Source organism: Pteropus alecto, unplaced genomic scaffold (genome assembly GCF_000325575.1).
Source record: "Pteropus alecto unplaced genomic scaffold, ASM32557v1 scaffold117, whole genome shotgun sequence".
Lineage (NCBI taxonomy): Eukaryota > Metazoa > Chordata > Mammalia > Chiroptera > Pteropodidae > Pteropus > Pteropus alecto.
In genome coordinates, this window is record NW_006440642.1 from 1,570,686 (window position 1) to 1,596,383 (window position 25,698).

The 25,698-nt window shown below is 42.5% G+C and overlaps 2 protein-coding genes and 1 non-coding gene across 4 annotated transcripts in view; 1 reads left to right on the forward strand and 2 right to left on the reverse strand.

Moving 5' to 3' along the window:
• Positions 1-6,649, forward strand: part of MAT2A (methionine adenosyltransferase 2A) — a 7,189-nt gene extending 540 nt beyond the window's left edge. The window contains exons 2-9 of the mRNA XM_006917691.2: positions 1,984-2,061; positions 2,158-2,280; positions 2,901-3,013; positions 3,098-3,241; positions 3,428-3,646; positions 3,874-4,056; positions 4,227-4,360; positions 5,038-6,649. Of these exons, the coding sequence (XP_006917753.1) occupies positions 1,984-2,061; positions 2,158-2,280; positions 2,901-3,013; positions 3,098-3,241; positions 3,428-3,646; positions 3,874-4,056; positions 4,227-4,360; positions 5,038-5,140 (1,097 nt within the window). The 3' untranslated portion in view covers positions 5,141-6,649. The remainder of the gene's footprint in view (positions 1-1,983; positions 2,062-2,157; positions 2,281-2,900; positions 3,014-3,097; positions 3,242-3,427; positions 3,647-3,873; positions 4,057-4,226; positions 4,361-5,037) is intronic.
• Positions 6,650-7,346: 697 nt separating this feature from the next.
• GGCX (gamma-glutamyl carboxylase) lies at positions 7,347-18,328 on the reverse strand. 2 transcript variants are annotated; one of them, XM_006917690.3, is made up of 15 exons: positions 18,172-18,328; positions 17,609-17,779; positions 16,339-16,497; positions 15,854-16,019; positions 13,945-14,023; positions 13,371-13,477; positions 12,325-12,488; positions 11,718-11,983; positions 11,439-11,570; positions 10,918-11,069; positions 10,330-10,499; positions 9,988-10,118; positions 9,560-9,707; positions 9,192-9,387; positions 7,347-8,771 (listed from the first exon to the last, which is right to left on the reverse strand). In XM_006917690.3, exons 1-15 carry the CDS (start codon positions 18,212-18,214, stop codon positions 8,579-8,581), a joined length of 2,277 nt encoding a protein of 758 aa, XP_006917752.1. In that variant the 5' UTR covers positions 18,215-18,328; the 3' UTR covers positions 7,347-8,578. The 2 variants fall into 2 exon arrangements, with proteins under 2 accessions (XP_006917752.1, XP_015449343.1); XM_015593857.2 differs by lacking the exons at positions 7,347-8,771; positions 9,192-9,387; positions 9,560-9,707; ... (6 more) ...; positions 13,371-13,477; positions 13,945-14,023 and adding an exon at positions 15,195-15,603.
• On the reverse strand, positions 14,490-14,608 carry LOC112484538. The gene has a single exon (XR_003048042.1). It is a non-coding gene; the product is annotated as a 5S ribosomal RNA (ribosomal RNA).
• Positions 18,329-25,698: the final 7,370 nt, after the last annotated feature.

Genomic DNA, 25,698 nt, shown 5'->3' on the forward strand with positions numbered 1-25,698 from the left:
CCCCTCCCCCTTCCTTTCCTCCCCTCCCATCCGGCCGCGCGCCCCGGCTTACGGAAGATTCCAGAAAACGAGAAGGGCGGGAGCTGCGGCATCTCGTACTCTACCCGGGGAGGGCACTATTTCCCCCTCTCCGCCCTGGCGTCCGAAAAACCTCGAGTGGGCGACCCGCTTCGAGCGCTCGTGCCCGGCCCTCGGGAGCGCGCGCCCCGCATTGCAGCCGCAACCACGTGTCTGCAGCATGTGGCATCTGGGCCGCGGGAGCCGTCCGGCAGCGGGAGCGCTCGGGTTTACGAAGTGGGTAGCCGGTTCCTCGCGACGCCTTCTCTCCCATAAATTTCTTGGCTTGAGTCATTACTACTCACTACAGAATATGGACATTCCCTTAGGCGGTATATTGCCTCGCCTTCGAAGTGACAACCTCCAACTAAATATAGCGTGCGTTGGAGAAGACATGCCTTATTTGGGCCATGGGTGAAAAGGATGGGAAGCATGAATTAAGCGTAAGCTGCCGTTGCATTTTAGTCTTTGGTGCTTACCGTTAGAGGCAGGATTTTACTTAACATTTCCTTCTCCGGGCTTTGTCCACTGGTCCGCCATTATGGGAATCAGTTTACACGTGAATGAGTGAAGCTGTTTCTAGGAACTTTGAATCGCATCCTGGAAACATCACCTGGCAAAGATCGTTATTTTGCTGGGCTGCTTCTGCCCTTATGTTGACCACCACAAAGATATAATTAACTAGTCTGATGGCTTAAGGATCCATTTCTCTAGCCTACTGTGCCTTTGATGAAATTCCACAAGCAACTTAATGGTATAGGAGAGGACAACCCCCAAGACTTGATCAGTGAAGATCAGGTGTTCTGGTGTGATGTGGGGTTTTGGGTTTTTTCCCCATTGTTGACCTACCTTTTATCTTAATCACTTAAGTCACAGTCATCTATAAGGGTTTGTAGATTGTCTTGAGCTTTTGGCTTGACTGCAATAATATTTTGCTTTAATTGTTTTGCATGGTTATACAAAATTCAGGAAAGTGATATAAGGGGTATTTCTGTTCCTCCCTCTCCCACTTTTAATTAGGTGACAATTTAGTGGAGAGAACATTGACAAGGATTCAGAATACGTTTGGGTATTTCCCAGTCTTGTTCTTAAGATTACTCATAACAAAATCAAATGATTCACCATTTATTCATTTTGTTCATAAAGTGTCCTTGCTTTCGTTGTTTAACTCTTGAATTGACGTGATTTCTCTTTGCCCTAATTGGTGTTCCTCAGGATCAGGGAGAATTGATAACAAGATAAACAAAAAACGGTTCACTTCTCCGGTTGGTTAGATTTATAATGCACACTTCAAACTTTGGGGATAAAATGTTAAGTACTACTATTTGAAAAGCAATACTCTAAAGCTAAGCATTTCCTAGCATTGCTTTTGGAATCGAAGGTAAACCATTTTGTTTCTGCTTTCACTTGATCTCAGTGATGTGGCTATTTAATGATGGAAATAGTTTTGCCTGGGAACATTTTTCAAAATGTCTGGAATACTTTAGAGTTGGGATTGAAGTCTGTGTCAGGTATAAAGTGTATATGCCATAATGAGTTTAAATGTTTTTTAATTAAATACCAGGTGTTCTATTGGCCTATCTGAATTGGTGTGCTTGTGGTGCAGCTATAATAAGACCATGATGTCAGGTTTTCAAGTAACACGCAGCACTACATCCAGCATTTATTCTTCAGGCAAATGGCTTCTGGCAAAGTAGTGCTTTAATTATACAGTAGCTAGGTATGGCAGTAAGATCTCCATACTTGGAATATGACTGAATTATATACTTGAAAATGTTTAAATTGGTAAATTTCGTTATGTAGGTTTTACCATAGTTTTAAAAAGAAAGCTCTACCAAAGATCTTTACAGCTGTGGTTAAAAGGAAGGGAGCATGACATACTTAATTAACAGTAAAGATATTGAGCCAGGAATTATTTTTTTCCAGATAAGATTTGTGACCAGATCAGTGATGCTGTCCTTGATGCTCACCTTCAGCAAGACCCTGATGCCAAAGTGGCCTGTGGTAGGTTCAGAACAGTGCTTATCAACTGATGAAATGGCAGCATCATGAAAATTACTTTATAAAAATGACATTTGATTGTGAACTTTTTTTTATTAGAAACTGTTGCTAAAACTGGAATGATCCTTCTTGCTGGGGAAATTACATCCAGAGCTGCTATTGACTACCAGAAAGTGGTTCGTGAAACCATTAAACACATTGGATATGATGATTCTTCCAAAGGTATGTTTTAATGAGTTGGCTTTTCTACGCTTCTCATTTTTCCAGATAGTTTCTTAAGCCTTCCCTATCTGTTTTCCAGGAGGTTCCTGCTAATCTTAATTCCAGTTGTATAGTTTTGTTATCCTTTTGTTTCAGCCCTATTCCATTCTCTAAAAATATTAAGCTTTAGGTATATTAGATGAAAATCCACATGTAATTTTTGACTCCCCAAAAACTCAGTCATCCCTTGGTACCAGGACCTCTCTAGCATACCAGAATCCGAGGAGTCTCAAATTTCTTACATAAAATAGAGTAGGATAATGTATACAGTTGACTGGCCCTCCACATCCGTGGATTGAAAATTCTTTTCTAGTCTGCCGTTGGTTGAATTAGTGATGCAAAACCTTGGGAATACAGATGGCTAAGTGTGTAAGTGGGACCCGCACAGTTCAGCACAGTTCAAAGCCATTGCATCTGAAAAATTTCTTGTTGAGGATACAATCTATCGTCTATAGCCAAGTGTCAGATTTGTTGTGCAAGAGCGAACTGTATTTAGAATTCCAGTAATTGTTGTAAAAAGGTACTGCTATAGCTGCTTTTTTTTTTTTTTTTTTTTTAAATAAGACATTGTTCTGTTATAGGGTTTGACTACAAGACTTGTAATGTACTGGTGGCCTTGGAGCAACAGTCACCAGATATTGCTCAAGGAGTTCATCTTGACCGGAATGAGGAAGACATTGGTGCAGGAGACCAGGTATTTTTGTAGACACTATCTGCATCTTCTAACATTTAGTTCTAAGGCTTGGATTGATCACACTGGTGATTTTTCCTTTTTTAGGGTTTGATGTTTGGTTATGCCACTGATGAAACTGAGGAATGTATGCCTTTAACCATTGTCTTAGCACACAAGCTCAATGCCAAACTGGCCGAACTGCGCCGCAATGGCACTTTGCCTTGGTTACGCCCAGATTCTAAAACTCAAGTAAGTGATGACCATAAAGCTAGATTACACATATTACATTGGTCCAGAGCATTAGTGAAGCTGTTTGATTAAAGCTAACTGAAAAAAGAATAGCATTTGTCCTTTGTATTATAACTTAGGGTGGAAGACCTAGAGTAAAGTCATTGTTTAGTAGATGGTGTTCTCATTATCTGTGTTGCCTTCAAGGTGACTGTGCAGTATATGCAGGATCGAGGCGCTGTGCTTCCCATCAGAGTCCACACAATTGTTATATCTGTTCAGCATGACGAAGAAGTTTGTCTTGATGAGATGAGGGATGCCCTAAAGGAGAAAGTCATCAAAGCAGTTGTGCCTGCAAAATACCTCGATGAGGATACAATCTATCATCTACAGCCAAGTGGCAGATTTGTTATTGGTGGGCCTCAGGTAAGGCCTTATAATGTCAGTTCAGTTCTTTTTTGGATTTTTCAGTGATGGTTACATGCAAAAATTTGGCTACTACCACCTCTTTTTCTAGGTTTCTTGAAGCCTACATCTGAATCATCCGAGGATATTTGCTGAATGATACAGGATAGGCATTTAACAACAAACTTGATCTAGAACCACTTGCTGAAAATGATAAGACAGAAAGTGACTAAATCCTGTAATTTCAGGGTGATGCTGGTTTGACTGGCCGGAAAATCATTGTGGACACTTATGGCGGTTGGGGAGCTCATGGAGGAGGTGCCTTTTCAGGAAAAGACTATACCAAGGTGGACCGTTCAGCTGCTTATGCTGCTCGTTGGGTGGCAAAATCCCTTGTTAAAGGAGGTCTATGCAGAAGGGTTCTTGTTCAGGTATATACTTTTATAAAATGACTGATTAAAAGGCACGTTAGTGTGGGAGGTAGAGGGCATTTAGTAGTTAACTACTTGTCTTTTTTTTTTTTTTATTAATACCACTGTATTATACAAGTGTTATGTGGGTCTTTCCATGTCTGATTCTTACGATGTTTGAATCCTTTTAGGTCTCTTATGCTATTGGAGTTTCTCATCCATTGTCTATCTCCATTTTCCATTATGGTACCTCTCAGAAGAGTGAGAGAGAGCTATTAGAGATTGTGAAGAAGAATTTTGACCTCCGCCCTGGGGTCATTGTCAGGTAAAGATGGTAAAGCCTATTGCTAGTGACAAATATTGAGGGTGTGGGGTGTGTATATATTTGAGATATATTCAAATCAGAGTAAGTAAAGGGTGTGAAGGAAGACTCCTCAAGTGGGGAAACGTTGTAATTCCTACAGCGTGTTGGTGTTATCTTTTAAATTGTCTTCAGTAAAAGCTTAAATTAGGAAAAATCCAAAAGCATAGTACGCTGTGGCTTAGACTTAACCACCCTAGAAAATCTTCCACATTTGATAATGGGCTTTTTGCTCATCTTACGAGAGAATGTTTATTTAAAAGGAATTAGTACAGATAAATGGGATGTTCGAGGCTGTTATAAAGAAAATAACCATGGTGTAGAGTGTGGGCAATGGGACCTTGGTAAGTATTCTGTAATCTCAAATGAGCTTTTGACGCTTGAAATTTCTCAGAATAATGACAAGTTTTCATATTTGTTGAGCCAGGGACGGAAAAACAAGAACTGTAGTTACTAATAAGGACTGTGCAAGGAGTTTGGACACCAGGGAAGTAACAAACACTTTCGCCACAAACTTTTTTCCTAGCATACCCCAGAGAACTGAACTCATTTGCCAGAAGTCTTGAAAATGAGTCTTGCTGATTGTTTTGCTTTATTTTAATTGAATGCTACATATTAAGTTACGGACTTGTATATTCCAGGGATCTGGATCTGAAGAAGCCAATTTATCAGAGGACTGCAGCCTATGGCCACTTTGGTAGGGACAGCTTCCCATGGGAAGTGCCCAAAAAGCTTAAATATTGAAAGTGTTAGCCTTTTTCCCCCAGACTTGTTGGCGTAGGCTACAGAGAAGCCTTCAAGCTCTGAGGGAAAGGGCCCTTCTTCCTAAATTTTTCCTGTCCTCTTTCAGCTCCTGATCAGTTGCAGTCACTCTAGTCAATGACATGAATTTTAGCTTGTGTGGGGGACTGTAAGTTCGGCTTGCTATTCTGTCCCTAGGTGTTTTGTTCACCATTATAATGAATTTAGTGAGCATAGGTGATCCATGTAACTGCCTAGAAACAAACCAACAACACTGTAGTAAATAATGCTTTGAAATTGAACCTTTGTGCCCTATCGCCCAACCCCCTAAAATTCTAATTGCATTGACTTTCCCACCAGATGCTGAAAATGTCCTTGTGATGTGCACGTAAAGTACTTGTAGTTCCATTATAGCCTGTCTGGCAATGCCACAGCCCTGTCAGCATGAATTTGTAATGTCTCAAGCTCTATTATGAATGTGAAGCTTTCCCTTATCTTCCCTATAACTTGATCTATTTCTAATTATGTAGCTCTTTGTCAGGGAGTGTTCCCTATTCAATCATTCTTGCATGTAACGCAAGTTCCAGTTGGAGCTCTAGCCTGACATTTTTTTAAAAAGGCAGTTACCATTAAACCATCTCCCTGGTGCTTATGCTCTTAATTGCCATCTCTTAAACAGCACCAAATCTTATCACTCCATTTATTCAGCTGTCTTTTGGAGGACGTACGTAATAAGGTTTTTATTCAGTCAACCAATCCTATGCATGGTTTCAGCACTAGCCAAACCACCAACTCCTAGCTCTAGAAAAAACAGGCACTTGGCACCCTTGTGATGTCATACAGAGAAGTCACAGGGCAGTACCTGAGGGTCTGTAGGTTGCACACTTTGGTACCAGATAACTTTTTTTTTCTTTATAAGAAAGACTAAGTATTCCACACTGCACAATAACTCCTCCCAGGGTTTTAACTTTGTTTTATTTTCAAAACCAGGTCCAATGAGCTTTCTGAACAGCTGGTGTAGCTACAGAGAAACCAGCTTCCTTCAGACAGCAGTGCTTTTGGCGGGGAGGAGGAAAATCCCTTCATACTTGAACATTTTCTAATTGCTTATTTATTGTATTCTGGGGTATGGCGTAAGTACAGAGAAGCCATCACCTCAGATGGCAGCTTTTAAAAGATTTTTTTTTTCTTCAACACCATGATTCCTTTAACATGTTTCCAGCGTTCCCAGGTAGGCCAAGGTGTCCTACAGAAAAACCTTGGGTTAGACCTACAGGGGGTCTGGCTGGTGTTAACAAGGGAGGGCAGAGCTGGTGCAGCTAGCCATGGAAAAAGCAGACCTGGCTGGTGTGGTACAGAGAAGCCAGCTTGTTTACATGCTTATTTCATGACTGCTTGCCCTAAGCAGAAAGTGCCTTTCAGGATCTATTTTTGGAGGTTTATTACGTATGTCTGGTTCTCAATTCCAACAGTTTAATGAAGATCTAAATAAAATGCTAGGTTCTACCTTAACTGTGTTCATTATTCTTTAAAAATAGTTTGATGGGAATATGATCGGAGAACATACTTCTTTTAACTGATAATTCTACCCATGGTTCAGAGAAATCACTTTAAACCTTCAACCTTGACTGCAGGCATTTAATAGGTTTGTAAATCCTATCCCTAGTGCTAATTAAGAAAGTTTGAGATTTTTGGTTTGTCAGTGTCTTGGCTTTGTTGACCAAAATTTCTCGTCTCATTGCAGCAGCCACTCTTGTACTGCCAGTCATGCTTTAAAGGCATAAAAACCACTAATAGAGTACAGGCTTCCTCTACCAAAAACTTTCGTAAGCCAAAATGGCATAAAGTGAAGTTACTGTAACAGCTTTTTTCATAGTCCATTGGGTCATCCATTAGGTTAACAAAAACAGGCACTAACAAGTCTTATAAAAAGATGAAGTGGATTAAAGTGAACTGGAAAGCTATAAGGGGATACCTGTATAATAACATGGAGTGGTTATATTCAGTCTTGAATAATTAAAACCCATGCCCCTTCGTGGCTAGTGTGAAAAAGTTGAATATACATACCTTAAGCACTAATCTGTTTAAATAAGTGTGAAAAGCTGCAGATTATATATGTTCAGTACACAGTTTGAAGTGTTTTTTAAACGGGCCAGCTTCCAATCTATTAAGGTACATGAACCGCAGTGAAATTAAAACAAAAGACAAGTTTCCAAAGGCAGCTTGTACAAAGTCTTTATCCTTTTGTAGCCATAGGAACTATATAGACAAACCAGCTGGGACATGTTTACACCAGCATATATGAAATCAAGTGGTGATTCAGCCTTTAAAACCTGCATATCTTTGCCTGGAAGCTTACAAATTTGGAAATACACTGGGGTAGGCAGGGTTAAATCTTACTTGGCAGTTTTAATGGAGCTCTAATAATTTGCTCAGATCCTTGAAATTCAACATTCCATGACACTGAAAAGCTCCAGAACGTTTCAAAACATTTAGATGTTAATGTGTTGCTGCTTAAAGACAAGTATAACCATGTTTGCCAAATAAGGTGATTAAGGATGGGAAGGTGGGTGCTTATAGGCTGATGGAGCACTTTTCTTTTACTCTGCATTCTCACTTCGTGCCCAGTGCCAGGCCATTGAATTTTCACGGAATTGAGGTTCCTTGGTCAACTTTATCAAAACAGAGTGACTGTAAACATTCCCTAATCCCTCACCAAGTTCAGTTAATTCTTACATCACCTCACTAAAGGCTAGAATAATGCTAAATACTAAGCTTATTTTTAAAATACTACCCATCTAAATTTCCTATTTAACTTTGTGCTGTTCTATAACTGCTAGTGAAAATTTTGCTGTATGAATAGAAACAAGGAACAATTACAGTGAAGAGAAAATTTCTCTGTACATTTAGAACCTGGTCACCATCCCAGTCATGATTAAGACAAGTTTTAAGGTACGTTATTTCAGAATTATTGTCAGTGATTTGGCTTAAGTCAGGCTTTAGGTTTAAACCATCAATTCATTCCTTATGTTTCTGTCTGAGCAAATTACCTCTCAGCCTTAGTTTCTCTAACTGTAAATACATAAGATTAATGACCATTAAAGACTAAGTAATGTAGGCACAGTGCTTCACCCAGTGCCTTGCATATAGCAAGCACTCATGGTACATTAAATCTTTTCCCAAGGAGCCAGTCGCTTTAAATATGACTCTTCCTCCTTTATCCTAGGACATTTTTCACATTGCTTTTAAACCCTCTTAGCCCCTCAACCTTGGATTGATAAATCTTATTCTTACTTTACTTCCTTGGCTCCTCTAAGTGGTCACCTCTGAATTCAAAAGCTATGGACAAGGAAGAAAAACAATTTTTTCAAATTTCCGCTGCATAGATGATGATCCTTTGACTTGGCTGCTCCCACATCTGTACCCAACAGTCTGGCCTCCTCAGAACTCTGAGTGGACAGGGTTGGAATTTGGTTCAGGAGGATTAGGCTCTGAAGAATCTGTGTTTGAAGGACTGGACTCTCTAACTGGCTCAAAGGGTCGCAAGTTTGCATAAGTCACCTCTTGGGCCAGCTGCTCCAGCGAAGGGCGGCCTAATGCCAGATTTCGAAGTGATATACAAGTCATCAGAAAGCTGAAAAAGGGAAAAAGGCCATCCAGTCCAAACTTTCAACATAAGAATTCCTGCCAAAGCCCTTTGGGGGCACCTGATCCTACCTCCTTTCACCCAGGCATAAATGAGAATCCCCACAGAGACCCACCCCGCCTCCAATTCCAGCTGGAAGGACAACCTACTCCTTATACAATCTGGTAGAGGATTCCAGGGTAGGGTAAGAATAACCCACAGAGGCTGGAGATAAGCTCAAGCAGAGCAAAGACAGACACAGGTCATTTACTCTTCCATTAAATCAGGGAGGAAAATGGAGAAGGAAAAAGATACTTAGCCCTAGATTGTCCTTTCCTGAGAAAAAGTCCATGCTGTTACCCTCACTAGAGAAAAGTTACCCCGCTTGCAAACATCTGATGGCATGACAAGTACTGTTGTAAAACTTACCTGCGACGAAAGATATAGAGCTTTCGCACCAAGAAGTGGAAGAATCGCTCATGGAAAGGGGTGTTTCGCCGGCGTTCAATCTCCTGCAGCCTTTGCTGGCGTTTAAGAAAGGTCTGAACCAGAGGTGTTGGCTCAGGGCCCCCTTTTACTTCCCCTTCCAGCAGAGGTTGCAGCTCTGGTGGTAGAGGCCCCATCTCTGCCCAGAACACAACAAAAAGAGGAATCACCAAGAAAGATCATTCACTCTTAGAACTTCTCTTTCACCAACCAGAGGCTTCAAAGTTCATTCTTTAATGGCTAGAACCTCGTTTACAATCCTGATTTCTTGTAACCAGGGACTACCAAAGCCCAAATCTTTATATACTCACCACTTCCATTCTCCACTTTCTCTTTTAATTCTTGCAGATATGCCAGGTCTTGCTCCAGTGCAAGCTCTGTAGTGTTGACATAGATGTACATGTAGCAGGAAGGACTGGGCGATATCGTGTACACCTTATGGTACTCACCAGCAGGCAACTGACAAGGGGAAGAAGTGGATATATTTCATTCTTTAAACTCCCTAGCCAGCCTATGGGCTACTTACACTACCCACTCCCCCACTAATCAGGCATCTTTCCTCTTGTGTTTTGGAGTCCAAAGAAGGTGACCTCTAGAATCCTGGATGAGGCTATTCACAGCCCCAGGGGCCCTTGCTTTCTGAGCCCCCACTGCATTACTGCTACGGTAAAGCATTTTGAGTCTATAATAAACTCCATTTGTCCAAACTTTTCTGCCATTGTTAATTCAAGCAAAATACCTGCATTTTTTCTCCCTCCTGAAGAGTCCAGTTCTTCTGTTCGGCCACCAACTCCACAGTCACCTCCCCTTGCAGTAGCTGGATACTCGTGTTGCCCAGGTCTTCACTCACAAAATTCTCCAGGTACAGCCCTGACAAGTGCAATGAATTTCCCCAACCCATACCATGGTAGAGTGAACCTACTCCGCCAGAATAGAGACAGCACACCTACCACCACCCCTCAAATTTCAAAAACATTCTTCCCACCAGGATTGTCCTCTTCCCCCTCCACCACATGCAATGCCCTTGGCCAAGGAAGCCAGGAGGAAAGATGGTAAGGCCTCTCCTTGCTTTCCTCCATACCAGGGAAATCTGCAATGAAGACCACCTCAGTGTGGTTGTCCAGGCTGCTCTTGATTTCCTGTAACTTGGTCCTCCAGGGAGACAGGTCCATCAACAGTGGCTTCAGCCAAGGTGTACGCTGGAAGGGGGACCAGGCAGCCTGCACAATGTCCACACGAGGGTCAAAAATCCTTAGGAAAGAAAATCATGTCTTAAGGAGGCCACCTACCCACCAGAATCTCCAGTTCTGTTTTTTATCACCATTCTCAGAGGGAACAGGGTTCCCAGATAGAAGAAATGGCCTATGTCAGCATGGTATTACCAGTCTGGGGCAGAAAGAGAGGGGAAAGAGATTCTGGAGCACTGCGAAGAATGAGATTAGTGGCAACCTGAGAATTGTGTTAATAGTTTCTAGAACAAGTCATTACCTTTTCTTCTGGATGATGGTGCCCCCTGCTGGAAGCAATCAGCTATGCCCACAACCACGTCAACAGAGACATGCACCAGAGGACAGCCTTCAAGCAAGACAACACTAGGGAGCAACAGCTATTCATCTTGGCAAAAGGAGCTGGACTTCATTTTTCCCCCTTCTCTGCTCCCCTTGCCCACCTCTGCTGGAAGCGGTCATTCATGGAGACCCAAATATCAAAGTAGATCTGGGGCTCAGTGACATTGTACTTGGGAAGCAGGCGGCTCAGGCAAATGGCATATTGCTTCAGCATGTCTGCATGATCCTTCCATCGCCGGCTCTGTGTGAATACCTGTCCCAAATCCCCATATTAGTCCCACCTCATTGTTATATGGGTGAGTCATGCACTGCCAATGGCACAAAGAGATCCCTGCCTGCTGCACGTTTTGACTAGGAAATAAAACAACTTGTCTTTGGGGAAGAATTTTTCATTGCTGGGCTAGTGGTGGTACTTACCTTTCTTAAATCTAATCTCGATTTTTGTAGAAGTGAATGACATTGCCCTATATCAACCCACATGAAAGAAGGTTCAACCTGGCTCCTAAGGAAGGGGGCAGAGTGACCCAATTTTATTTTATAATTGTGTTTAGGACCAAATCAGACCCCAAAGCTCAAGGGAGATCTCTGAAGAACAGAAAATTGTCAGCATCAGACATCTCACCCCAGGGTTCAGGTAGCCCAGCTCGCCAGTGCGGCCATCACGGTAGGTGATCTTCACATGCTGGTGGGAGCGGGAGTGCATCATCATGTCCCAGGAATAGCCATATAGCCCATTCGTCCAACTGTTATATCCCTAAGGAGGCAGGGCGGAAGAAATCAGCTCAGTGGTTCTCACGCCAATCCCATCCTCCACCGAGAAAGGGCTACAAAAGCAGCCCTGTTCTTTCCCTCCTGCTGTCACCTCTGCCACTTTCCAAGCTAAATTCCAGCCTATACATACCTGGGTGAGGAAATGGGAATAGGGCAGGAAGAGCTGCTCCAGAAGGTAGAGAAGGGTGAAGGCAGCACCTAGCCGATGGCGCAGCCCTGGCTTCTGGCCACCTTTGGCCCTGCTCCTCTTATACATGCAGGAAGCACTGGGCTGAGGGGTAGTCTTAAGGGGCAACAGTTCTTGCAGCCTTTTGGGACAGTGAGATACCAGCTTCCGAGGCCACTCAGGGCAGCAGAAGAGAGGGCTGCTGGCCAGCATGACATATGGGAACATACCTAAAAAAGCAGGGAGAAAATAAGCATTTCGGGAGTTACGTTGTGGGAATGTGGGTAATCCCCTGAACCCCTTCCCCCTAAGGAAGCTTCTCCCAAGAATTCCACTTATGATGAAAGAAGTTCTTAACCAAAGGATACTTACTTCCCAGAGATTCCTTACTATACAACATACTGGCTGAACCCTAAAGCCCCAATCATTTCCCCCTGTTTACTTCCATTTCTCAGTGACTATATCTGGCTCCTGTTCCCATCACTATCTCCTACTCCCAAACAATGCCTCTGGCTAGTCCTTTCCTGAAAAACTGTGGTTTCCTATTTCCTACCAGACTACAAGTACTGACCAATGCTGAAAAGCTGGGAATTCATGCAGTGAAAGTAGGATACAAAGAAGAGGCCGACGGGTCTTGAGGCATCGAAGAAGAGCAGGAAACCAGCTGACAGGTCAAGCAGCAGTCCACACCAGTGCACTACCAGTAGACTAGTCATCTCCTCAGACAGTACTAGCCTGTGGACACCAGGGACAAAGATCAGGCACCAGCCCACTGGGGAACCCAGCTTTCACAGCACATTAACAGCAATGTAACTCTGCTACCTGTCGTTGCCAAAGGATCTACCCCAGCAGGTAGGTAGAATAACTCTGCACAAAGACATCCCACAGTAGTTTTCCAACCCCTTTACATTTCCACACACTTTAGGTGTCCGATTATTTTCAACATACCCTATGTAATAAGCAAGGGCAAGTCTCCTAGGGTAAATGTGACTGAGAATTGTGTGTGCGGCAGTGGGCAAGTTACTCATGGAGATTATAAATGAGAAGAAACTTTAAAAGGTGAGTGCTTGACTAACATAATAACAAAGTCAAACTATAGAAACTGGGAAATAATAAGGAAAAGGAAAAAGAACAAAGTAAAACTAAAGGAAAGAAGAAATGAGAGGAAGAGAGAAGTCAGAGAGGTGAATCTCTGCCTTGCAAAGAGCTGGTAACACTGGTTTCGTCATGGCAGGGACACTGACCTGTCCACCTTCTCAGTACACTGGCTGAGGAAACTAATGAGAGGCTGGGGTGGCAACCCCAGAACAGACACCATCCGCAGCAACTGCTGGGGGCCCTTATTCACCAAGTCACTTAGTTCTGGCTCTTTCCTCTCATTTTTTAATTTCCTTTTCATTCATTCCCATCCATAAGTTTCACAGAGGCAGCTACCCCTATACCTTTTGATATCACTGATTCTGCATTCTGCTGAATAGAGAGATGAGTGAACAGAGGAAAGCATGTTGCAAATTCACGCAAAGTAAGAACAGCAGTCATTATTGCAGACCTGAGAGAGGTGAGTCACCCACTCTGTACCTGTGCCTCAGTGAGACTTCTGCCCTGACTGCCACTCACTTGAAGGGACTGAAGAGCCAGTGCCGGGACAGGTTATCCATGGAATAGCCTTCCACCCAGTCTGCATCCAGCTTTTTCACACCCGCAATGAAGTACACAATAAAGATCTGCAATCACAAAATATAAAACATTCAAACAACAAAAAAAAGAACCTTGTTTTCTACAGTCAAAAATAAAACAAGTTCTCATCTCAGTTCAGGGACCAAGAAAGATTGGATCCATTCTTCTATTCACTCATCTCAGATATTCACTCATCCAACAAGTTATCTATTGACATCCTACCAATGCCAGGTGCAGTATTAGGCAGCAAAGAATGTCATGAAGCATAGTGGTTACTCTCTCTCTCATGAGAATTCTAATTTGGCAGGGACAAAGCTCTATTCTTTTCATAACAAGGTGAGAGAACCCAGAGATTAGGGGACTGGAAAAAATGGAAAAGCCAACCTAGCATTCCAGCAAAAGGGAAAAAAAGAGAAGCTCCAGGGAGGCAGAGTACAATACAGTCTGGCAGTAGGATGGCTAATGCTGACAATGGCTGTCAAAGAACACCTTCCTCTTTTCTAAAATTCTGTACCTGGCCACGCAGCACAGCATAGTTCCAAAGGGGCACATGGGCATTCCGCTTCTGAGCATTCAGCAGGCCATCCACTGACCTACACCAAGGGAGGTAAGGATTAAGGAAAACTTTTTAGTCCAGCCGCATTTCTATCTTTCTTTTTAAATTAATTATATACCCCAGGGCATCTCTGATATCCTCTCTGATCCTCTAAGCTATTCTGAGGCCCTTTAGAATTATATGAGCAAATTGTAAGTGATTATTTTAACTCATAACAGAAATTTTACTAGTGAGGTATAACAACAAAAAGTTCAGTGCTTACCATTAGTTAGCAAATTAGTTTGTCCTAATGGAATAAATCAGGAAAAAGACTCTAATGCTAGAATATGAATCTGAAAAAGAATGAATCTGAGGTAATGTTTGAAAAACTTAAGGTGCATGTAAATATATATACATAGTGAATTTAAAAATTGTTTTTGTTTGTTTGTTTTTTAGGCAAGGCAACTCTTGGTTGACCTCACAGATTGCAAGGACCTTGTCAGCTTACAATCCCTTATTTTTTACGCCTACAGCACCTGGTCTTCCTAGGTGGTCTCCCATCCAAGTACGAACCAGGCCCGACCCTGCTTAGCTTCCGAGATCAGACGGGATCGGGCTTGTTCAGGGTGGCATGGCCATAGACAAAAAAATTGTTTTCAATATCCAAAACAAACTGACATTTCACAGACCTGGATGCCAGGATCTAGTGTCAGAGGATATCTAATAACAGCCTACCTTGGGAAAGAACTGATAAACCCAGGCTACTAAGTATTTTGAGGAGACAGAAGCAAAGCAGGTTTTAAGACAACGAATGAGCCAAGAGTTGAGACAAGGGCAGTTTACACTGTGATCAAGAGCACTGGAGTCTGCAGTTAAGGAAACCTGTATTCTCACTTGTGCCTCTTATCTGCTATGTGACCTTAGGCAAATCCTTTACTTTTCTAAGCCTAGTGTCTTCGTTTACAAAATGGAAACAGCACTATGGACCTCATGGGGTTGTGATGAGGAAAAATCAAAAGTGATATAGTGCCTGGCATGTGGAAAGCCCTCAGTAAGTGATAGGTATTTTTTCAAATTGTGTAAAAATCATAAAAATGAAACTTTTCAGGAATGTTCTGTCAAAACTGCCTCTTAATTCTCTATGATCAGAGCTGGCCATTCTGAATGAGTTTAAAAATGTACATAATGAGTATTTGTGTGTATTAACGAATGAAACAATGACTAATAAATCAATGACGAATTCAAAATTTAATATTTGTTCCCTATACCCATCTTACTGAGATCTCATATTTGTTTTTCACTTAATGGGATGAATCCTTAAAGGTCATCTGCCTTGCCACCCTGTCTCCAAAGTCCTTCATTTCCCCTGAAAGATTGTCACCTAAGCCAGAGGTGGGGGAGGATTACCTCCTCCCAGGACAGCATTGCTGAGCAGCCCTGGTGGGCCCTCTCCTTATGACATGACTCTGCCTCACAGCAACTTCTACTCTTGGCTCTAACTCTGCCCCCCTGGGTTCGCACAGAGAAAGTCTGCTCCCTCTTCGCATGACCACCCTTGAAGTATCTGAAAACAGCTATGTCTGGCTTTAGTCTTCTCTTCTTCTAAGAGGATTACAGGAAGTAGATATATCAAGGTACCTGGGGAGATATGGAAAGATTAAGGGGTAGGAATGGAGCCATTTTGCTTTTTGTTATCCGAAGTACTTCAATCTCTCTGACCCTTCTTCCCAAATCTATCCAAATCAAAGTGCAACCTTGTAACCACACTTTGCAAATCATGGTTGAAAATATGCTTCCTGGGGCAAATTCTAGGACCTCAATGGGCCCCTATCTCTAGTAACCCTCCTGACCCAGCTAACCCCTCCCCTTTTCTCCCCTAGATTCATACCAGTAGCGGTTTGCATCCATGAACGTCAGCTGAAAGGCCAACAAACCATACAGATAGGAGTGGTTGTTCCATGATGTCTTGTCCAGGAGAAACACATACCAGTATGGCAGTAGGAATAACACACAGCTTATCCGGTAGCACAGGCCCAGCATCATACCCAGTGCCCCTGGGATTTGTGGGAGAGAAGATTAAGAAATCGGAGAGTCACCACAGACCCAGCTCCCCTGGGACAGGCTGTGGGTGAGATTAAGGTCATCAGACATATTCAAGTAAAACTAAATAAAAATTAAATATTATTTTTAATATTTTTAAAAAGAGTTATGGGGTCACAGCTCAGATGACACGTGGGTCAGAGGATGAAATTATGAGTCACAGTAGAAGTGAATTAAGAAACCCAAGACCTTGCTCATTCACCAGCATGCTTTGTATTTCTGTGTTGTAGGTAGACCAGTCAATACTCCCATCTCTCCCACAGTTTGCCTCACCCAGAAACATGATGGTATAGACAAGATACATCCAGTCAAGTGGCAGGGGCTGCAGGGCATCCAGCAAGGGGAAGCGGCACACGTCTAGCCCATCCAGGTATCTTCGGTCCAAGGAGCTGAGCCCCCGCTCCTGGGGAATGTCCAGCACCATCAGCAGCCCTGAGAAAGCAATCGAGGAGGGGGCTGTTAGGCCTCAGCAAAGGAAGCAGTGAAATGTAACTGAATACAGTCCAGTGCACCCAGCTCCAGGGTCAGACTTCTTTCCTAACCCTGGCTGTGCCATTTATTCATTCATTCAACAGAAATAACTGAGTGCCTACTCTGTGCTAGGCATTATGACAGTTGTGTGAACAGCCACTGCATCTCACTGAGCCAACTCCCCATTTGTAAAAAGGGGCTCATAATATTTTACAGGGTTATCGAGAGAATTAAATGAAAGAAGCATATAAAATGTTATAAGCTGTTAAGATTTTGATAGTTACATTTATAAAGGTCTGTCCTACTAGGCTACAGAAAGTACTCTAGAGTGGTGCTTCTCAACCTTTTCCACTTCCTGGCACACCCAGAAAACAGCAGTAATTGGCCAATACACTGGGGTAAACAGAAGGGTCTACTTGGGTCAAGAAGCCAGCTCCCATAAAGGTAGGGTTTCACAACCTCAGGACTATTCACATTTGGGGCTGGTTAATTATTTGCTAGGAGGGGCTGTGCTGTGCATCATAGGTCAGTGAGTATCTCTGGCTTCTAAATAGCTGCCAGAAGCCACCCTTCCCCCCAGCTATGACAAATTAAATTGTCGATAGGCATTGCCAAATGTCCCCCCCCTGGGAAAACAAAAATGCCCCCAGGTGAGAACTCCTGGGCTAAGGGGATTAATATCTCAGCACATATGTAATCCATTCCAAGCAAACATGCTGTGGCCTAAGAGTAAGGAAGCTCTAGATTAGGGAGTCACAGCCAAAATGTTGACCCTGTCACGCCTGCCATTTCTCTTAAGTCTAGTTTTTAGCATAGTTACTGGGCAACTTCATGGCACATGGGTCCTTGATCCTCTGCCTCTGTATTTTCTACAGCATCAGATCAAAGCATCCTGGTCTCCAAACCCTAATCAGAGGAGACAAAGCTGCGTTTGATTCTAAACTCCAGGATCTTCAGCGCTGAGAAAAAGGGAGGTAAGTCCATTAAATAAGTAAAGTAACTGAGAAACAGACAAAAGTGTTGTCATTCTCCCACTCGAACCACACTGGCCTCTCTCAGAAAGTGGACTTACCAAAGAGAAAACGGAAGACGGCCAGGCTTGCAGGATCTGTTGGTCGATTCAGCAGGGTCACCAGCCTCCCCCAGCTGGACACATCTGTCCACTCAAAACCAAACAGTTTCCCCATGCGGCTGGGCTGACTGGGCTCTGAAGTCTGTCCAGCCTTGTCTTTCTCTACTTTATCTGCAACCAATAAATGGACAAAGTGTGTATGCGTGTGTGGTGTGATGGTACTTTAAAACAGGCTCCTCTCCAAATCACAGAAATCCCAGCCACAACGGCCCCAGGGCTTCTACCTGGGTTCTCCCACTGAACTGGCTACCGGGAACATTCGTGCAGTGCAGCCCCTCCTCCAGGATCCTCCAATGCCCCAGAACCTTTATCAGACTACAGCCCCCTAATCGCTAATCCACTGTCACCATCATCCCAAAGCCGCAGAATGTAACCTTTCTGTACAAGCCCCTTCCCAATGGAGGCCCCCTTCCCCAGGTACCACAGGGCAGACCTCCCACCCCTGCCCCTCTGAGACCAGAGCCCCCTCACTCTCTCCACTGCAGGCGGGGCTCTGCGCCTACCTGAGCCGGGCGGGGCCCGCGCGGACTTGGCAGACGTCGCCATGGCTCTGAGGAGGTAAGTCAACCACAGCCGCACTGTCGGAGCTAGGACCGTCGCGAGGGGCCGATCCCTTAAACCCCGCCTCCCGGACACATCAGCACGGAGCGGCCGGCCGAAAAGCGCCAGAACTGTCGTGAAGGGCCCTAGCTGGCGGCACCAAGCTCCGTGCTTGGCGGCAGAGGACGTAGCGAGGGCCCGTGGGACGGATTGGTGCGGGCGCAAAGGGGCGTGGGGACGCTTGGTCTCAGCTGGTGACGGAGGAGGCGCGAGGATGTCCCCTGGATCCTACCTCCTTCTGCCGCAAGAACCATCTAGATATTGAGGACTCCCGAGCCCCCTCCGCTCTCAACCTTGTTCTCAAGACTCGGAGTTCCCGCGACTTCCCTCCCCGCCCCATTAGGCCTCTCCAGGTTGTTGTGTCTGCAGTGAGCTGTGCGGGAGCTAATGTCAGACTCTCTGTCAGAGAGTTTGACCACCGAATTGAGAACTCACCTGGAAGGGCTGCCAGGCGTAGAGAGAGTGTGAGTTCCTTTATTCTCTCTCCCAGTACCTGTCAAGAACCAGGGGCTTGAAAACAGCAGGGGAAACCAGAACATGACTGAAGAGGGGATGCCGAATAGGGGCAGTGAGCAGAGTGGAAGATTTTTAGGGAGGCGAGTTTTGAACAGGACTGTATTATCTTAATTCTCTGCACTGAGATTGGCTAGCAGGATAAGAGGAAAGCATCCTAGAACAGCGGTTCTCATTTTTTAATTTCAGGACTCCTTTGCACTGCTATATCTTACTGAGAACCTTAAAGAGCTTTTATTTATGTTGGCTACATTTTTCCGTATGTACCATGTTGAGAAATGTTTAAAATATGTATACATTCAGTAAAAAGTAATCAACCCATTGTTAAATAAGATTTTTATGAGTAAAAGTATATTTTCCAAAAAAAAAAAAAAGCATGAAGAGTGGTATGTATTGTAAATCTTATTACTGTCTGGCTTGTTTGAAGACAGCTGGATTCTCATATCTGCTTCTGCATTGGATCTGTTGAAAAGTGGTGTTGACTGATAAAAATATAAGAAGGAAATCTGGCCTCACAGATACATAGTCGGAAACGGAGAAGCATTTTAATGGCCTTTTAGATAATTGTGTATATGTTTCTTTGATACCACAGCTAAACTTGCAAGTGATAGTTTTTTAAAGTTAGACGTGGAATCTGAAACCATATCAATGAACTTTATGCTCTATTACATTAAAAACATTTGTATATCTTGCACTTCGAATGGACATTTACTCATGCATGATATTGTAATATCATGATATTGTAATATCATGCATGGGTCATTTGGAAAACATTGTTTCATTGAGTTGCGCAACTCTTCCAAACTCAGTCTCTTAAGTGCTGCCAAGCTCACAGTGGCAGATACAAGTTTTCCAAAATTCTAATTTTCACTTGAAAACTCAAATTTTATCATTGGCAACACAAATACTGTCTATTGTTTCTTGAACAGGCTCCCTTCTTTCCTCTTTTGGGGAAATATCTGCCTAATGTGCCAGTTTGAATAACCACAGTTTGTCATCTGATGTCCTTTCAAGTAAAATAGTGCTTCATTTATTAAAAGGAAATAAAAAAAACGAAGATACCCGACATCTTATTTTATTAGGGAATTGCAAATTAAAACAATGAGCTACCTGTTAGAATGGTTGAACTCCAAAGCACTGACAACAAATGCTGATAAGGATGTGGAGCAACGGAAATGCTCCTTCATTGCTGTTGGGAAAACAAAATGGTAGACACTTTGGAAGACAGTTGATCAGTTCCTTACAAAGCTAAACATATTCTTACCACATGATCCAGCAATTACGCTCATTGGTATGTACCCAAATGAGTTGAAAATGTATGCCTACACAAATGTATAGTAGCATTATCATAATTGTCCAAACTTGGAAGCAACCAAGATGTCTTTCAGTAGGTAAATAGATAAACTGTGACATATCCATACAATGGAAAATTGAGTGATAAAATGAAGTTATGAGAACGTAAGTGACTCCATCTTAAAGCTAATCTGCCATCTTGACATCTGGGTGAACCCAGACCCATGACAACTTTTCCTTCCCCTAGACGAGCTTTGAAATACATACATAGAGCTCCGGGCTGATCGATCACAAGACTCCCCTTAATTCTCTTTCTGGAGACAGGTGCCCTAGATGTTTCCCTAAAGGCTCCTTGATCCCTTTGGTCATCTACATATTCTCACTGCTTTTGGAATCGGGGGAGGTGTGGGGATCCATTCGTCTTGTATCCATTCATCTTGTTGCCACCTGAAATTGCTTCCTGTATGTAATGTAAGTACCCTATTAAACTCTAAACCAACAAGCTGGACCTGTTTGCCTCATTCTTTGGCTTATTGGCCCCCTTGGAATTTGGAGGCTGCTTTGCATACATGGTCCTTTCACAAAACAGCTATCAAGCCACTAAAAGACATGGAGAAATCTTAAATATATATTGCTAAGTGCAAGAAACCAATCTGAAAAGGCTATATATTGTATGATCCAAAATGTATGATGTCTTGGAAAAGGCGGAATTATGACAATAGTAAAAAGATCAGGGGTTGTCAGGGATTGAGGAGAGGGAGGATGAATAGGTGGAGCATGGGATTCTTAGAAAAGTGAAACTATTCTGGATGATAATATTATGGTGTCATGGTACATATATGACATTATATGTTTGTCAAAGCCCATAGACTGTACAACACAGTGAACTATGTGTAAATATGTGAACTATGGAATTTGTTAATATATCAATATTAGCTCACTAATTATAATAAATGTAAGATGTTAATAGAAATGGGAAGAGTATGGAGAGGTGTATGGGAACTGTACCACTCCCCCTCAAAAAGTCTGTTACTTTAAAAACAAAGGTTGGTTCAGCTTGCAGTTTAATTGCACAAATTCTTTTTCTTAGAACAACTGTGAGAAAACCAACATACTTGGGTAGACAGAAGTGCTGTATACATATTTCTCATTTCTTCACATAAAATAGTAAAAAGATGTGTATTCGAGTTAATAAAATTAATAATTTGTACTGCTTCACTAAGAATGTTCTTAATCAAAAATGGCATTTTTAAAAATTGCAAGTGCACAGCAGGAAGGAATACAATGACTACTACTACAATTGGTGTCACTGTCTCATTCTGCTAAGTTGTCAACAGTTTTACCCACCATTGCTTTTGCATCATCAGTGCAAGTGTCAACATAGCTAAAAAGGCAAGTAACATCTCAGTATTATTATAGAAGTAGATTTGTCCTTGACTTGAGGTTGTTCATGGACCATGTGCTGAGAACCATTATCCTAAAAAGAATGCCAAGGGTAGATGTAAAAGTAAGGATTATTGGAGACAGATGAGTTTGGCAAGTGGAATCACTGGGCTAACAGTGTTCCTGCTGTTGAGAGTCTGGCCCACTTCTAGAAAATACTAACAGGCAAGGCAAGCCAAATCACTTTGGAATCCTTAGATCTATTTAGGGGATGGATCTCCTAATCCACAGCCAAACCCCGGTACAAATGAATTCAGTGTGAGCTGGAAGTTTGAACTAGCTCTTCTAGGACCACTCAAAATCAGATGGTTCCATTAAGTTCAGCATTTATGGTCTGTTATGTGCCAAGAACTGGACAAGTTACAGAGGAGGAAACAAGTTATGGCCTCTGTCCTATAGAAATTTAAGGGTAAGGAAGCAATACCAAGAGAACATAGAAATAACAGAATAATAATAGAATGTAGAAAATATTAAGTGAATTTCAAAGCGAGAAAGATGAATTATGACTGGAGAAATTGGGAAAGTTTTTTCAAAAATTGCTGGGCTTTGAATGATTACAATTTTGAAAGAGAAAGAAATCAAAAGTTCTTAATAGTCTCGGGTAAACAGAACATTCTGGGTGAGAGAAATACAGCTAATAAATGAACACCTTTCATCCCATGATTTTAACCTGTTTTTGTTCAAGGGGTTGATCTCTAGTTTACCCTTTCAGGATGAATATATAAAGACTCATGGCATTTAGTATTCATTTATCCATAAAGTAGTTCAAAATTTAGGAAAGAAATTTCTTCATGGGTCTTTTCTAATAAAAATTATCTTGCCCTCTGTCTGCACTGCAGAGAAAGAAGCCCTCTTTCAGGTCTCTCAATTCAATACCCTAGACATTTAGTGAGTGCCTACCATGTGCAGGGTATATGTTATTTTCTACAAAGGGTACTAAAGTAAAGACACAGACCCTGCTTTCACAAAATTTAGAGTCTTGGAGGAGTCAAATGGGTATGCAGTTAATGGCAGAGCATATTATAGATTCTCTAAAAGATAAAATGTGATGGAGATCACAAGGAAGAAGTTAACTTCAGTGGAGAAATCTGGAAGGCTTCATGGAAGCAATGTCTTAAATATGAATAGACTTTCCACAGGCAGTGATGAGTGAACCAGGATATTCACTCATCATGAGAAAGGTCCACTTGAGCAAAGATATAAAAGGGGATGGTCTGTGTTGGGGAAGAGTGTGTAATTTGATATGACGGAGGTCTGAAAAGTGAGTGTTAGGGGAGATAAACTTGGAAAAGCATGTTGAGAAGGGTCTTAGAATGCCAAGCTTCGGGGTTTGGGCTTTACCCTGGGGGCAGGGTGGAGTGAACTCAAATCTGTGTTTTGAGAAGATAAAAACTGGAAAGGATGAGAAAAGAAAGGTCACTTTGGAGGTTGGTGAAATTGTCCAGAGAAGAGTTCATGCTCCCAATAAAGCAGGAGCTGGTTTGGAAAGGAGGGGCTAAGTATGAGAGACATGACCAAGATGGATTCAAGACCTAGTGAAAGTTCATGCTCTCAATAAAGCAGGAGCTGGTTTGGAAAGGAGGGAGAGACATGACCAAGATGGATTCAAGACCTAGTGATATCTTATGTAGGATGCATATAGTAGGATGACTTAGGATTTTGTAGGATGACTTAGGAATTTCTCACTTGGGAAACTGGTAGAATGGGAGTACTTACTAGGAGGAGGAACATGGGGAAAAGATAAAGGGATTGGATTGGCTGTTGGGAGTGTCTATGGACTGTCCAGGGCAGTGGAGAGGCAGCAATGACAACCAAGAGGTCAGGGCTAGAGATACAGATTTGAGGACACATCAATGGCTGTTAAAACTGTAAAGGTATTGCACTTCCCTAGGAAGACCAGGGTTTCTCAACCTTAGCACTATTGACAGTTTAGTCTATATAATTCTTTGTTGGGGGGTGGGGTTGTCCTTTCCATTGTAGGAAGTTCAATATTCTTGGCCTCTAGTCACTATTTGCCAGTAGCACACACCATCTCTTCACTCACAACAGCTGTGGTCACCGAAAATGTCTCTAGACATTGTCATGTGTCCCCTGGAGGGCAAAATCAACCTCATAGAGAACTGCTGCTGCTCCAGGAAAGTGCAGTCAGAAGATGGCCAAGGGTAGGACATTTGGGTTCTAAGGGCACTGTCAGAAAGGAAGAGAAAGCATTGGAAGAGATGAGGGTGACTGTGTCACTGATGGGGCGGCCGGTAGTGTAAAACAGTTTACGAAAGGAGTTTAGAGACAAAAGAGGCCTTGGTAGTGGTGAGAGCTCTATGATCTTCCAGGGAGCAATTCCAATCGAGCTTCCTGAATGTGCCTTTTCCTTGTTTTCTAGTCTTTTCCCTAAGAGGTACAGGAGAAAATGGCCCACTTGGGTCACAAATAAGAAGACTGGAATATATGCCAGTGTACCCCAAAGTTTGTACAGTCGCTTTGCAGGCTGTTAATATTTCTTTTACCCTATTTCCTTATTCCATTTTCTCTATTCATTTCCTTTTTCACTTGTAGAGTGCTTTAGCAGAAATACAGAAATTATACCCATGTCATTTAATACCAATAATAACCCTGTAAAGCAGCTTTCATTCTTATTTCCATTTTCCAAAGCTCCCAGAGGGAAGTAGCCTGCCCAAGACTACATGAATAGACAGTAATACAGCTGACTCCCAAATCTGATCACACAGGGACTGAGAACAATGTTGATCACACCATCCTTGCTTCTTTGGCTGCAAGTCCTGCCACTTACAAAGTCACCGACACTCTATTTTTCCTGGGATAGATATTCCTTGACTTGTTTTTTGTCTTGCATCTTGCCCATGGTACCATTTCTGCTCATAGCCTATAGTTCGGCGCCTTACGGAACATCTCACTTTGTGAGGGTGTTAACCAGGTGGTCTTCTGACAAAAGGTAACATTGTAATGTTTGCACAGGTAAGGCCAAGCCCATAGGCATTCTGCATGGTGAAGATGAGGGTAAACAGATCACAGGCCCAACTGTGGGCACTTTGGAAGCTCCCTAATGGTTGCTGGGTCTAGGCCAAGGGTCAGTTCCCATAGGACACCGAGGTATGTTTTAGTCTGTCAGAGGTGCACCAGACCCCAGTAACCCTTCAACTATTGTAACCTTGACTCCCGTCCTGGGGACCTTCCTCCATTGCTTCCTGCTCTCCTCAGACATCCTACTCTGGCCTTTTGTTTCTTGGCACCTCTCACTTTCCCCTATCCAAGACCTCACTTAGCATCTAGAACTCTTAATAATAGTAACCACCGTAGCCACCATTAACTGAGGATTTTCTAAGTGCTAGGTACAGAAAATGAGGTAACTAAGACTTAGCAATGTAACGGAAGTTTTTCCAGAGTCACATAAATATTACGGTATAGAGGAGAGAGGGGTTGGGGGGCTGGGAGAAAGGGGTGAAGGGCTAAAGAAATATAAATTAGTAGTTGATAGATGGTCATGGGGATGGGGAACACGGCATAGGGAATGCAGTGGCAGTAATGTAATGGCTAGGTAGAGAGCCAGGGGAGAGAGAGCAATCAGGGGATTGTTTTATAAACTATATAAATGTCTAACCAATGTACTGTATATTTGAAACTAATAATAGAATAAAATTTTAAAAAATTAAGGTATTAGATCAGCTTGTCTAATAGAAATGTAATTTGAGTCACATTTGCAATTTAAAATTTTCTACTAGCCAAATTAAGAGAAAGGAAATAGGTGAAATTAATTTTATCAATTTTTTTATTTAACTTAATATATTCAAAACATTCATCGACATGTCATCAATAAACAAAGTTACTAATGGGACTTTTATGTCCTTTTTTTCATAGTAAGTCTTTGAAACTCAGTGTGCATTTTACTCTTACATCACATCTCAATTCGGACTAGCCACATTTTAAGTGCTCAGCAGCCACATGTGGCCAGTGTATTAAACAGCACGAATGCAGATCAAGATTTCTGATCCACCTCCACTTGACCACACTGTAGCCTTTCTAAGGATGGTGGAGAGTGGGGCAGCCACATTCTCTGTGAAAGCAGGGTGGAAGTGCACAAAAATTCAGGCCTGCAAAATATAACAATCTTATCTACTTGGGGATAATATTTCATCATAAATAGAATAAAATGTCTCAAGATGCTA